General features: G+C 36.8%; 1 protein-coding gene and 1 long non-coding RNA gene across 2 annotated transcripts in view; one reads left to right on the top strand and one right to left on the bottom strand.

Annotated features, from left to right (window-relative positions):
* Nucleotides 1-1,427, top strand: part of LOC136678228 (uncharacterized) — a 58,946-nt gene extending 57,519 nt beyond the window's left edge. The window contains exon 3 of the long non-coding RNA XR_010796472.1: nt 1,295-1,427. This is a non-coding gene — a long non-coding RNA (uncharacterized lncRNA). The remainder of the gene's footprint in view (nt 1-1,294) is intronic.
* Nucleotides 1,428-3,115: 1,688 nt separating this feature from the next.
* Nucleotides 3,116-14,657, bottom strand: part of LOC136678227 (calpain-1 catalytic subunit-like) — a 51,465-nt gene continuing 39,923 nt past the window's right edge. Inside the window, exons 17-22 of the mRNA XM_066656195.1 lie at nt 14,162-14,226; nt 13,090-13,158; nt 11,441-11,519; nt 11,171-11,284; nt 9,627-9,685; nt 3,116-5,094 (exon numbers count right to left, since the gene is read on the bottom strand). Coding sequence (XP_066512292.1) covers nt 5,068-5,094; nt 9,627-9,685; nt 11,171-11,284; nt 11,441-11,519; nt 13,090-13,158; nt 14,162-14,226 — 413 coding nt within the window. The 3' untranslated portion in view covers nt 3,116-5,067. The remainder of the gene's footprint in view (nt 5,095-9,626; nt 9,686-11,170; nt 11,285-11,440; nt 11,520-13,089; nt 13,159-14,161; nt 14,227-14,657) is intronic.

Below are 14,657 nucleotides of genomic sequence, written 5' to 3'. Positions count from 1 at the left end.
ACATGTCTGGACAAGCTTGCCTTTTACTTGTGACAAGAACCAAATATATAAAATAAATAAAAGTGCTGTTGTTAAGAGGCGCAATGGAGTCCTTTCAGTTAATGCGGTGACAGTGACAAAAAATGACCAATGCAAACCCAGATACTAAAGAGTGTTTAGCCCAAATGGGCCACAGTTGTCCTTGAATGATGGCGATGACTCAGGGTGAGCCTGGCACAGCCACAGGCCCACCTTATAAGGGACAGATATCAGCTGTGTTGTGGAACAAGCTTCTGGCCCATACAACATGTGCATTAACAACAGGTCAAGCCTGGCTTGTAACATTTACCCCGTGTTTGGCTTACACAGCCCATGCCAGCGCTGTTACTGGACAAATAGTGCCAAAAGTGAGACAGGTTTTGCCCAAATATGTCTGCTAATTGGGAACATTTTTAAGATATATTTTCATGTTGGCATACATTTCAGACTTTCATAAGAGGACAGGCATGTTGTTTTAAGAACGTTAACAAAAGGCATGTAACAAGTTAAGATCTACTCTTTTTGCTTTTATCAGTCTGTAAACAAATTTACTGCAACAAAACATATACTGTGTTTAAGATTTCTCTGGACAGGAGGCTTCCCTGGAACAGTGCTTACTGCACAGGTATGCAATATTTTGCAGTCAAAGTGTGCTAAATATCTTTCTCAGATCAAAAAAGATGCATTAAACAGAACGGGGCAAGTGTATACACGCCAGGGTCTACATCCTGGTAACTTTCACAGATCAGTTTACCTGCACATGACCCAGAATCACAGTAACATACAGGAAAAGGATGCACAAAGTCTATGTTTTGAAACACCATATTGAGTTCTAATTGTGCCAGTGGTGTCCAGACCAATTTTACAGGGGCAGAAACCCAAGCTCTTCATGATCTGGATTGGTTGTTTTGAGGGCAAGCTCTCAGGACTGAAGATTATATCTGGCAGATTACTACTAGAAACCCAGTACTGTGTGCTCATGTTTAACAAGCAAGCCTGCATTTCTTGAAAAACCACACAATTGCATTTTAACTTTCCAGGAACTACATTGTGAAGCATAGTCTTCTTGTTCAAATGACCAGTGCTGTGTGCTTCTAGATGATGGTGATTATGGATGCCACTTAACATTAACATTGCTTTATCAGCTTTTCATGTGCTGTGATTGAAGTTACTAGCAGCCAGGCATTCTTATTTTAGCTGTTGTGTGTAGGTTGTGTATCGTGTTGTCCATTACTCCGATCTGTTATTGCAACATCCTTCTTTCTTCCCCCTCTAGGGAAAGAAGTGACTCTCCTGCAGTTGTGCTGCCCTCAGCCCCTTGTGTTCACATTCGGGACAGCTGCACGTACACTTTAGTCCCCCAGGCCCTCCCCAAGTTTGTTTTGCCCTACCCATGAGACAGATACAGGGCAAATGTTTCATGTGAAACAACTGTACAAATATTCCTGTAGCAAAAATAAATAAATAAATAAATAAATAAATAAATAAATAAAAAAAATTTCAGCAAACTGCATCTGACCAGAGTGAGACAAGACAAGAATAAGTACAGAATAAGTCTTTTTATGCCCTTTTCTCAGTTTCCAAACACAGTGTAATTGCAGCATCATTTAAAGTAACAATACATGATATTCTGAATATAAAACTAGAACTTAAATATAAATGTGATGCTTCACTGACATGTAGTAGGTAGAAGAAATTTAAATTTCTATCAGTAGTTTGATCAGAGGAGGATGGATCCCCAAATGCCTCAATTTAGTGTTCCTTTAAATGGAAACAGAAAGATTAGGTAATGTTGAATGAGCCACTAAATGCAGCTTCATCTTTTATACATTATTTTAAAATTCAGATTTTTGAGAATTTGGAGATACTACCCTATAAACCATAAAATGCAATTTTCCCACCCATCTATCATTTCACCTACAATGTTTACATGGTCATTACTTAGAATGGCAAGGCAACCTTCCAATATCAGATGTGATCAGGTCCCCCCTGGAGCACTTCAAACTATTTCTTTCTGAAGACATTTTGCAAGGCATTGTAGAGCAGTCAAATGTATATGATATGCAATGTGATGTCGACAAGCCCCTAAATCTCACTGTCAAAGAACTGGAGCAGTTTCTGGGTACTGTGATGTACATGTTATTATTTGCCTTTGTATGTTTCTTGAAGGTCCACACAGTAAAGGAATTCACAGTTAGCTAAAAAAAGAAACAATACCCCACAAAAAACACACATTCCAACACACACATATGCGCGGGCACACAAACACACACAAAATACCTACAGTAAAGAGTTCCAATGTTCCAAAGTCTTCTATTGTGATGATTAACAAACTCTGGTTAAAGCTTGTTGTAATAGAACATTCTAATGCATATGTTACATTTTTAAATATTATATAACATATTAAGTATATTATAGAAATCACTGAGTTTTAGTACAATTGTTGCACACTAGCTCTGAGACAACAAAGTAACATTGGGTTGTGGTGCTGAGGGGCGGGGGTATTGTATGCCTGATACATATTCAGGGACCACCAACCTTCAAAAAAAAAAATAATAATAATAAATAAATATTAATGCCATAGAGGGTTAAAATAGTTCCAAAATGAAATTACTGCTTCAGAATTTTGATAATCTGGTGTATTGTATCTTCATTGTGCCTTTCATGTTTTTGAGACGTTTTAAAAAATTAAGAGATAGCAACGCAAACAGTCTGGGTTCTGGCTTCTATCATATCACCAGGCCAATATTAAAATAAGTATTAAACAAAATTGCATAGTAGCATTTTTCCTCATAAGTCTATTATATTTTAGTTTAGAAAATGAAGAAATAATGCTAGTAGGATTGAGCCAAAAGTGCAAATTGCAAGCATTGTTTCAAAATCATGTTCAAATTTTGCCATCTACAGGTGACAGAATGGAATTACAGCACCATTTTATGGTAGCGCAGGAAATCTGAAGCAATACTACAGATAAAAACTACTACCAGCATTGCTCTGTTTGAGATAAACTGATACACTCTGCTGCTCACTCAGGATGCAAAACATTTCACAGAAATCAATCATGTTTAAAAACACAGAAACAGATGACACCGTCTTATAGTTAGGTCATTCTCTTTAATATTAAGCAGCACTTGATAACAAACTGGTAAAAGATAATAAGGCTGAGGTTAAATGTGATTTCCCAGATGTGATGCATGGGCTGTTTCCTTTTCCAGATTAAACCAAAATCTAGACCAGGAGATTGCTGCGGAGAATACCAATGGTATTGTGATTTTGTCAACACCCAGAACACCAGTCAAATACAGATTTAGATTCATGAAAATACATAGTACAGTTGTGTTCAAAATAATAGCAGTCCAATATGACTAACCAGATAATCACTGTTTTTGGTACAAGTTATATTACCACATGACAATCAATGTAACAGTTCGTGCAGTAGATTCTTAGAAAACCAACAGACTCAGCATTCATGATATGCATGCTCTTGAGTCTATGTATTTGCATAATTAATTGAAAGGGGTGTGTTCAAAATAATAGCAGCGTGGAGTTCAATTAGTGAGGGCAATCATTCTGTGAGGAAACAGGTGTGAATCAGGTGTCCCTTATTTAAGTATGAAGCCAGCACATGCTCTACATGAATTTCTCCTTGAAAGCCTGAGAAAAATGGGTTGATCGAGACATTGTTCCGAAGAACAGCGAGCTTTGATTATAAAGTTGATTGGAGAGGGTAAAACTTATAAAGATGTGCAGACAATAATAGGCTGTTCAGCCAAAATGATCTCCAATGCTTTAAAATGGAGAGGAAAACCAGAGAGACGTGGAAGAAAACGGAAGACTACCATTCGAATGGATCGAAGAATAGTCAGAATGGTAAAGGCTCAGGCAATGATCAGCTCCAGGATGATCAAAGACAGTCTCAGGTTACCTGTGAGTACTGTGACAGTTAGAAGACGCCTGTGTGAAGCTAAACTATTAGCAAGAAGTCCCCGCAAAGTCCCACTGTTAAAAAAAAGACATGTACTGAAGCGGATACAATTGGCCAAAGAACACATCAACTGTCCTAAAGAGAAATGGAGAAACATATTGTGGACTGATGATAGAAAAATTGTTCTTTTTGGTTTGCATATATCAGAATACTTGAACAGATCATGTTGCCTTACGCTGAAGGAAATGCCCTTGAAATGGGTGTTTCAACAAGACAACGACCCTAAACACACTAGTAAACGAGCAAAATCTTGGTTCCAGTCCAACAAAATTGAGGTTATGGAGTGGCCAGCCCAACCCCCAGACCTTAATCCGATTTGAATCCGAAAACTTGTGGGATGACATCAAAGATGCAGTTTCTGAGGCAAAACCGAGAAATGCAAAAGAATTGTGGGATGTAGTCAAAGCATCCTGGGCTGGAATACCAGGTGACAGGTGCCAGAAGTTTTTCAAATTTTGACAAACCTTTAACTTGATCAGAAATACAATAATAGAACTTAGGGAAATGTGAAGTAAGCTGTTAAGTTCTATATCATGGCAGTAATGTAATCTGGACATTCGTTAATTACTTTACATGAAATCTCTTTATTTTCTAAAACATTACATTCTCTCTCTCTCTCTTTATATATATTTATTGTATTCCAAATATGATTCCAAAGTCCATTCCACCATTCTAAATATGAGGGAAGGTAATAATATCAGCTACTGAAATGAGTATCCCTTAAACAATGAGGTTAGTGGCACAGTGCTAGGTTATTTGCTCTTAATAATGTCATGCAGCTGTGCAAATTCAGCTGAAGAGTAAACTCACTGCATGGTTTTCAATGATTAAGTTAATCCTGCATAGATCATTTTTTTTCAAGCATGAAGCAAAAAAAAAATGTTTAAATATGTCTTAGGTGGTTTTACGTATGTTTAAACCGGATAAGGCAGCTTGTGCTAGGTAAACCAGGCATCTTTGTATTGGATTAATTAAAAATAAATTAATAATATAAAGCTATTTATGGTGCTTCTGGAACTAGCAATGATGATCTGCTCCTCTGGATGAGTTCTGGTCTCCAACACTTAGCCACACATGGTCAAGTACAGCCACTGCAACAAAAGAATAATTAAAAAGGACACAATATTTTTGTACATGAGTCCTGCAACTTTTCGCAAGGACAGACAATATCTGGTAACTAGACTAGAGATGACTGCAAAAGCCTATGCCCATTCTACAGCCTTGTTCACAAAGATCCATATATTCTCCTCATTCCATTTTTGAAAATATCCTCCTCCAGACAAAAAGGTTGCAGTATTATGCCAGTGCATTAGGGGGCCATAGTACTGCTTTAAGAGAGACATCAAAACACCAGGAAGCATGAGAAACAGACTTAATCCCAAATCACTAAATAGTAGTGATTGTAGTGTAGTTTTAATTCAGCACACTTTTTTTTATTTGAGTATATTTCTGAATAAGAAGCTGAACTTTTACTCCATTACACTGAGCTACAATTGCTCGCTACTTTATTTATTGTATTTATTGATCCGTCCAATGCATTTTCTTTTTTTGTATTGTCAAGCCGTCTAACAGAGGCTCTGTCACATGATTGCGTCTCACCAATCAAATGTAGCACTAGTGTTTTTTGACTCAAAGTAATATATAGAGAGAGTTGCATCAACTCGGTAGACTCCAATGGACCAGATTTTTTTTTTTTTTACAGCAATGACGGTCATGGAGCCTCTCAACAGTTCCCGGAATTTAGCGGCAGTCAACAGGAGCGCTGTAGAGTTTCAACAGAACAGACGCGAGTGTGATGCTCATTTAAAGTTTAAGACGTTTAGAGAGGGATTTTTTATATTATCAGCACACCTATATCCAATTAACAAGTGTTTTAAAGCATGCTAGCGGATTTCCCACTAAATTAGCTAGTAGATTTGGGGAATCTTTAGCAGTTAATTAGGCTACAGGACTTGAGTAAAGTAGAAGCATAACAATGAACAGCATAGAAATACCTTCTCAATGTCATTTTATGATTTATTCCATTGGGAAATGAGAGAAAGCGTGATGTTTGTCTGGGGAAGTTTTTATTAAATGTAACTGGGCGAGTAATTTTAGAGTTGTGAGTGGAGAAGGTGAAATAAGGATTTATTTTGCAATAAAATTTAAGCTTAAGTTACACAACAGTAAGAAACAGATTTTTTTTTTGTGATTATGTAGAATATGATGCAATGCTGTCTGAGACTTTTAAACACCTTCATCCTGCACCTCTAGTCTCAACACCCTGGGTTTTGCCATGTTCCTTTTTAATAAAGCAAATAATCTTCCCAATGGTGTGTTCTTTGCATTAATTGTGTAGGTGTTTGAAAATTAATTAACATATTTTATTTTTTGTAATCTTTAGTAATGTAAAGGAGCTTCATTCTACCAACTTGAAACAGTTATTATATAAAAAAATAAATAAATAAATTTATATTAGTATTCAGATGCATTAATTGTGGTAGTAATGCAAAAATATGGTACAAATATTTTAAAACAAATGTGATGTAAATGTCCTGGCTGGATGAGATATGTTATTATACCGGGTTTGGATGTCTACACGAAGGCTCCACCTCCTGTCCAATCTGATATCATATTTTTTACATTGGTCTTTAAGATTAGGTCCATATACGATTATTAAAACCACCACGATGTGTTAGAAAACTAAACTGATTTATGAACATCTCTTCACCTCTCTCTAACTTATCAGAAAACAGGGTACATTTTATACTGACTATCCTACAAGTTTAAAAAGCAGGATTTATAATTTACATTTTTTTAACGCAACCAACAGTAATATGCCTGTAACAGATATCAGTCTAAAATATACCTACAAGGCAAGTAACGCCATGTTTTATCACAAATCCTGAAAGAGTTGAAATTTTTTTATGTAACCACATACACAGATCAATGTGCTGTAGAAATATTGTAAATCAATGCATTTATTGTAGTTTTATAGACTAATGACTAAGAATTTCTCAATTTCTCATCCTCACTCTGCATTTAAATTTGCAGCCTAGAGCTTCCTGGACCTATTTGGAGCCTGCATGAGTCACGTGACCACTAAGCATTATAGTCTGTTGGTGCATCTCTCCCTCTGTGGCTTTGGTTTGACAATGGTACAATGGCAGAGACAATGTAATCTCTGCCTGTTGAGCCCATTGTTTTGTTAGTGAACATGTAAATACACAGAACTACACACACAGTTTATGGTTTAAATAAACTCATGTACAGGCTTTTTTTACTTGTTCTTTGTAACTGCTAGCTATTGAGCCCATTGTTTTGTTATTAAGTTATCGTGGCTAAATTCATTCATTCATTATCTGTAACCGCTTATCCAATTCAGCGTCGCGGTGGTTCCAGAGCTTACCTGGAATCATTGGGCGCAAGGCGGCAATACACCATGGAGGGGGCGCCAGTCCTTCACAGGGCAACACAGACACACACACATTCACTCACACCTACGGACACTTTTGAGTCGCCAATCCACCTACCAACATGTGTTTTTGGACTGTGGGAGGAAACCGGAACACCCGGAGGAAATTCACGAGGACACGGGGAGAACACACCAACTCCTCACAGACAGTCACCTAGAGCGGGAAACGAACCCACAACCTCCATGCCCCTGGAGCTGTGCGACTGCGACACTACCTGCTGCGCCACCGTGCCGCCCCCATGGCTAAATTAAATTTTTTATTTTGTAAAGATTTAATTTATTATTATTTTAGTTGTTTAAGAGATATAGGCTCTGAAATTGTTCATTGCTGTTTTATATTTTTGTGCATTCAGGTGTATTATTTGACATCCTGATTATTAAACAAAGAGGTTACTCAACAGTTACTCAGTACCTGAGTTGTATTTTCTCTTAGTATTTTTTACTTTTACTCAAGTGACTACATCTTTTTTTTTTTTTACCCGAGTCATATTATTCTAAAGTAACAATACTCTTATGGTGTTTTCCACTGCATGGACCATACAAAGACTCTACTTGATTCGGCATTGCTCTTTTGCTTTTCAACTAGCCAATTCTGGTACCTGGTAAGTTTTCAATCCCAGCTCACTCCGGGTTCTAACCGTGCCGAATAGGTACTATATAGTGACATTTAAACCATGCAGAGCACTGTGTCAATCACCATGTCAATCACCATGAAATGCAGAGCTCCAGCACAAACGCATCGCTTGTAAAATCTCTTAAGTTACAGCCATTTTCATTCAATTTTTATCGGACTCACAATGGCAGCTTGTAACTTTACCACAAGGTGTTTTGAGGAGGTTTATATGCTCCTTGGGCTGATGGCCGATGAAAGTTTCCACTGAAAGCCGAACGTGCAACAAGTAAAACAGATCTGTGGGAACGGGGGCACAGAGCCATGTTCAGTCCAAAAAACTAAGTCAACATGCGAACACACGATGAGTAAACTGCCATGTCAAGTCATGTAGAGCCAGACCCATGTGATGGAAAAGCACCATTACTTGAGTACAATTTTTGGCTACTCTGCCCACATCTGCTTATGTAATTCACCACAAGGGAGTGTGGAGCTATTTGAACTTCAGCTAGAGACAGACACTGTGTGACATCTGTGTTTCCAAAAAGCTCTGTTTGCCTTGTCCACATGAGAACACTCAGAATATTGATGTAAAAAAGTCTCCACCTTGGAGACCATTTTCCAAAACACTGGTATTCAGGGGAAGGCCAAAATGTATACAAACACCTTAGTTCCCTTGGAAGAGTAAATTAACTAGTGCTAATCAGTGGTGATGAGCACAAAAGTTGCAAAAAACTGAAAGTCATCTTGTGATGAATAGACTGGATCTATTCCTATTCTATTTGTATCATTTTAAGTTCACATATAAACATTATTAATGCCAGAACAGCAAAGAGTGAGGAACGAGGTGGTGTATTACATACAGCACATTTTTATCAGCCACACATTTATATGAAACCTAAGTGTTTTAACATAACTGACTAGTCCCCAGCAATGCCATGATCTTTTAATTAAGTATATTTCACTTATGGTTAATATTATGTGGTGCCTGCATTTAGCAATATTAAAAACATCACTTTTAAAATTTAAAGAGTTTCAGTTTTGTAGTTGGTTATGAACAGAAAATAACAAGTTTTCCATGATCATAAACTGTCAGGAACTAAAGAACTAAACTAAGGTTTATAGATTATTTTTGTGTTTACTGGCTATAAAGGCATTTGTTATTTGGCTTGTTAAAGACTATCTATTTAAAGATTGAACTTTAACAATAAAGTTACATGGTTATAGATGTATTTTACAACTATTTATACTTTTTGAAAAGCAAACATGTCTGAACTATGCTTTTCTCATTTCTAAATACGAGCAAAATTCTCAAATTTTGTTTGATTACTGCAAACTTTGTGCAGAAATTATGCTCTGCATTTTATGTACAAAGACTACAACCAGGAAAATATTTTGATCAGGATGTATAAGCAGAAGGTCTTATGAAAACAGCATTATGACATCTGCTAAAAAAAAGAAAAAAAACAAAACAAAAAAAAAACTACTGCACCAAATTCTGTATGTTTCTTTATCTAATTACCCTTCCCTAAAATCTGTGAAAAACCTGTATTGCTCACCTCAGACATGTTAAGCTCAACCGTGCCACCACCATCTCTATCCAGCTGCTGAAATGTTCCTGTTTGGAGAAATAATATTTAATAAACTGTAAACCAAAGATATAGTAATTTTCAATTTCACCCATTAACTACAACTCCCTGTGTTCACATGATGCTGCTCAACTCAAATTCCTCTAAACTGCTACAAACACAACATTACTGGACAGCTCAACAAACTTAGAGAAGAACACAATCACCAAGTCTGTTATTTTAATAAACATATGATTGTATTGGACAGCATCGGACTGATAGGAAGAGAGAGGGCCATCCCACACAGTATGAGGCCAATTATGCTTTCTTAGGGCACTTATACACATAGCTGGTTTGGTCCGGACCTTCAGACTTTTCAGTATGGTCTGAACCAATATAGCAGCTGTGAATGTTGCCTTCCCCAAGTTCTCTGACCCCAAGATTCTGTCAATGTGCACTGTGAAAATTCTTTTTGGCTTTCTAACCAATACAAGGAATTTGAAGGAGTATAAAAGACAGAGATGGATGTGACCAGGTAATTTGCTCACAGCCTTCACTCCATAAAAAGCAGAATAAATGCAATATCCTTTAATTCATTCATACATTGTCTGTAACCACTTATCCAGTTAAGGGTTGCAGTCAGTCCAGAGCCTACTGGGCACAAGGCGGGAACACACCCTGAAAAGGGCAACCCAAACCACATACTATCACATTATGTAGGGTATAAAAAATACTGCATCATTGTTAGAAGTGTGCTCAGTAGTACAAAAGGAAAAGGGAGGTTGGGTGTGGGTTGGGACACAGCATTAATCAGCCAGTGCAAAATGAGTTCAACTATTTAAAGTGGAACTGAAAATGTAAATTAGGAGCTAGTAAATAAGTAGGCTAGAAACTAGTAATAGTAAAGTCTGTTCAATATTTTTTTCCAACTGAAATTGACAACATGCAGACCTCAGACACATGTCCCATCACACACAATACATGTGGGCAGCCGTGGCATAATGGTAGAAGGACCAGGCTTATTACCGGAAGGTTGCTGGTTCAATCCCCAAGACTAGCAGGAACGTCCACTGAGCACTGAGCAAGGCACTGAACCACAATTGCTCCCCCGCTTGTTCACAGCCCCTAGTGCACTTGTGTGTGTGTGTATACTGCCACAGACGGGTTAAATGCAGAAGACCCATTTCATGTATATTGTACAATGACAAATAATGGCACATCATTATTAATATCACTGTCAAGTATGGGAAGAAGAAGCCCACATATGTGATGATGACAGGATATGTGTATAGTTCTTTAGTCAGCTTGCTAAACTGCAGTGTCAGACTTCCATGTGTGAAAACGCACTTAGACTCCCTGCCTCTGATGGCTGTGTAATCACTGGAGATTTAACTCACAATCACTTGATAATAGTGACAACACTGGACATGACATAGTCAAGTAACTTGAGTGCCCCAGTGGCTAATAATAAACTGCCATGAGCTGCTGACGAGAACAATGGATTACAGTTAATAAGTTGATGAGCAGGAACATACTGAACATGGCCTCAAGTTTGACCAGGCAACAGATGAAGTTATCAAAGTCAACCATCTCTTGATCTGCATATCGTGCCACCAGGACCTGGTTCAGCTTGTTGTTCAGCTTAAAACCTGGAAAAAGAGAAGTTCAGAAAATAAAGGAAATTGCATATTAACTTACACAACTGTGCAGAATGTGGTTATGTTCCATGGTAAGCAATGGATACAAGTACTGATGAATCATAAATGTCTACAACACATGATGAAAAGAAGGACATGGAGCATTACCAGCCGATTCCAAGGCCAGGCGCATCTCATATGAGCTCATGGTGCCAGACTTGTCCAGATCAAACTGGCGAAAAATTCCCTACAAAAGTTAAGAAAAAAGATCCTCATCTGGTAAAGATAAGATCATGCTGTAAAGAACCATTCTTCTCCAATTAAATAATACTTATTATGGGTTTAAATAAACAAGCAATATTTATGAAGTTAGTGCCAAAAACTAAGAAAACATTGCAGATTGATCACACCTGCAATGTACTGCAGATAGACAACACTCGTGTAATTTAATCCTTTAAAGCCTGACACATGACCCTAAAAATGGTCTTTATTTTAGTTTACTGCATCAATTAAAACAGTTCTTCTGACTTTTTACAGTTTTTTCTTAATTTAGATTAATGTCAATTAAACAACAGCAAATGAATATATCTGTTCTTTAGAACTTAGTAGGAAAACATAACATTTAGCTGATGAGAAACACTGCTCCAGATGTCCTTGACCTATGAGTACACTCTCTCTCTCTCTCTTCTCTCTGTGTTTTTTATTATTACCACTAGTATATGAAATGTAAATTGGTCAAAGGCTCTTTGTTGTTGATCTGTACAACTGTGTTTCCATATTTAGAGGAACTACAGTTGTTTCTGTTACTGTCTGGACCTTGGCTTGAGGTATGACCTCCCATAATCATCTGTATCACCATCATCCGCTTCCTCTAAATCTGTCTCACAAAATCTATGTCGACATCTGAGCTAACACATTTTGCACACAAAGGGTTTTGGAAAACTGAAAATAAATTTTTGTTTCATAAAAATACTTTCAAAATTGTCTAAATGCATTTTGCTGCTGTAAAAAATATTTTGAACTTTCTGAATATTTATTATAGTTTATTAGCATTTGACAGGTTCAATACACTACATCTGTGAAATGTTACAAAAAAGCTTAATTTTACTACAGATAATATCATTCAAATCATACCTGGAATTGCTTCAGTTTGGCAAAAAGTTAGTCTCTCCTATGTTTCATGATGATAGCAACAATTTTGTAATGGGTTGCTTCCACTTCATTCATAATTCTGCAGTATTCACTTAAAGAACACTTGCCCCAAAATGATGGAAGTTTGTTTCGGTATTTCTTTTCATTAGATGATGAAAGAGCCACCTCCAAAAATAAGGTATCATATCTGATACATCTGGCTTTAAGGGGTTATTTCCAGGAACATCAGTATCACTGCATTATATTACCTTATATTATCCTAAACATGACAATCACAATGCTGATTTGTGAAATATCCTCCTGGAAGGTCCTTTTAATTGTTAATTATGCCTTTGACTTTTCATTAGCTAGTGTAGGGGGGCAGGAAAAACAGTGGAAGTCCATTGGTCTTGATTATAAATATATACTTGAATTTCATCCCAATATTTTTCTCCAGATACATTCTCAGTATTAGCATACTAAAATTCAAGGTTGGTGAACAGCTTGCTGCAATGCTAGAACACACTGCTGCTGTGGCTCTGCAGTTTTTATTTACACTGTTTATTACCATCAGATTCACTACATAAACATGAGTTTTCACTTATGATCCTCATGATCAAATCTTTGCATATGAATATTTTATAACCAAGACCCCTTTACTCTGTATAAGTGGATTATTTTCTTACCAGACATTTCCTGATCTTATTCCACAGAATCTGGAACTCCATTATGCCCAGACGAGCACTGCCATCTTTCTGAGATTCACCAGAAGTCAAAGATGTTTACTAAGCAGAGATCCCTATATTTGCCTTTTAAAAGTAGATGCAGAATTTAGAATATTATTGTCAGAATAATATTCTAAATTCTGCATCTTGAAAAGACCTTGAAAATGAATGAAATATGAAAAATGGATGGCTGGCACTGTATACACAGACAGACACACACACACACACACACACACACATATTATATATATATATATATATATATATATATATATATATATATATATATATATATATATATATATATATATATATATATATGTATGTATATGTATGTATGTATGTATGTATGCATGTATGTATGTATGTATGTATGTATGTGTGTGTGTGTGTGTGTGTGTGTGTGTGTGTGTGTGTGTATACAATGCCAGCCATTGGTGACATTTTTGTATTGTGCTGGAGGGGCAAGCCATCACAGTATTATGCCAATACAGCATGCTTGGGTATAAAACATACACCATGAAATAAATCTATTTTAAATGTAAAATAAGATATCATTCACCATGCAGCATCAAGTACTGACTTGTTACGATGCTTCTCTGGAAATAGGATTAATAGCTGACACACATTGTAATGCCAAGAACTGAACCCTAGTTTCTTTTTCTTGTCATCATAACATCACATGCAGTTATGATTATGCATACTGATGTTTTATGAGCGATGAAGAAGCCAGTACGCACATAAGCTTTATAAGTCAAATAAATAGCTGCAAATCACATTCTCATTCAAATGTTCACAGACTTTAAAGAAAAAGCTCATGTTGATTATGGTTCATCATTATGGAAAGATAAACAAAGTTGCGACAGATATGGTAATATGGTAGCCAATTTACAGTTGACTGTTAGCATCACCCGGCTGCCTTCTTGTGCCACGGAGATCAGTCAATATAAATATATGAACTTGGGTCAGCTTGAACGTTTCAGGGGCAAATGCTCCCCTTACCCATAAACGACACTTATGTGTAAAAGGATACGTCCATGAGAGCCACCATACACCTGCATGCCTCCAAACTGAAGCCATCTGTTTTTAAGTCCTTGTCTAAAAAAGAAAAAAAATATCAGGAGAAATGTTAACATACACATGCACTTGCTCACACCCTTCCATCCTTATTTTTTCACTCACTCACTCCCTCAGTACCTTATTTATTCATTCACTTACTCCTCATTAAATTTAACTTAAAAATGCCTATTGTTGATTAGAAGGGAATAAAGGCCCTCAAATGGTTACTAGCATTGGAAATGGAGTTCCATCCATCCTTATTCCATACATACAATAGTACTGGGATGAGTAGAATGCCAGCTCTCATTAAACAACATCAGTTCCTGACCACACAAATGCTCTCATGGCTGAATGTTATCAAATCCTTGTAAAAGTTGTTACTGAAGAAAAGGGAAACTTTTGGTCATGTAGTGTCAGGGATGTGCAGTCAGGAGAAGCAGTGTCTCCCCTGTTATATTCCAATAAAAATA

The sequence above is a fragment of the Hoplias malabaricus genome, chromosome Y (assembly GCF_029633855.1).
Source record: "Hoplias malabaricus isolate fHopMal1 chromosome Y, fHopMal1.hap1, whole genome shotgun sequence".
Lineage (NCBI taxonomy): Eukaryota > Metazoa > Chordata > Actinopteri > Characiformes > Erythrinidae > Hoplias > Hoplias malabaricus.
The sequence above is the reverse complement of the archived record's forward strand: the minus strand, read 5'-3'. Positions and strand labels throughout refer to the sequence as shown.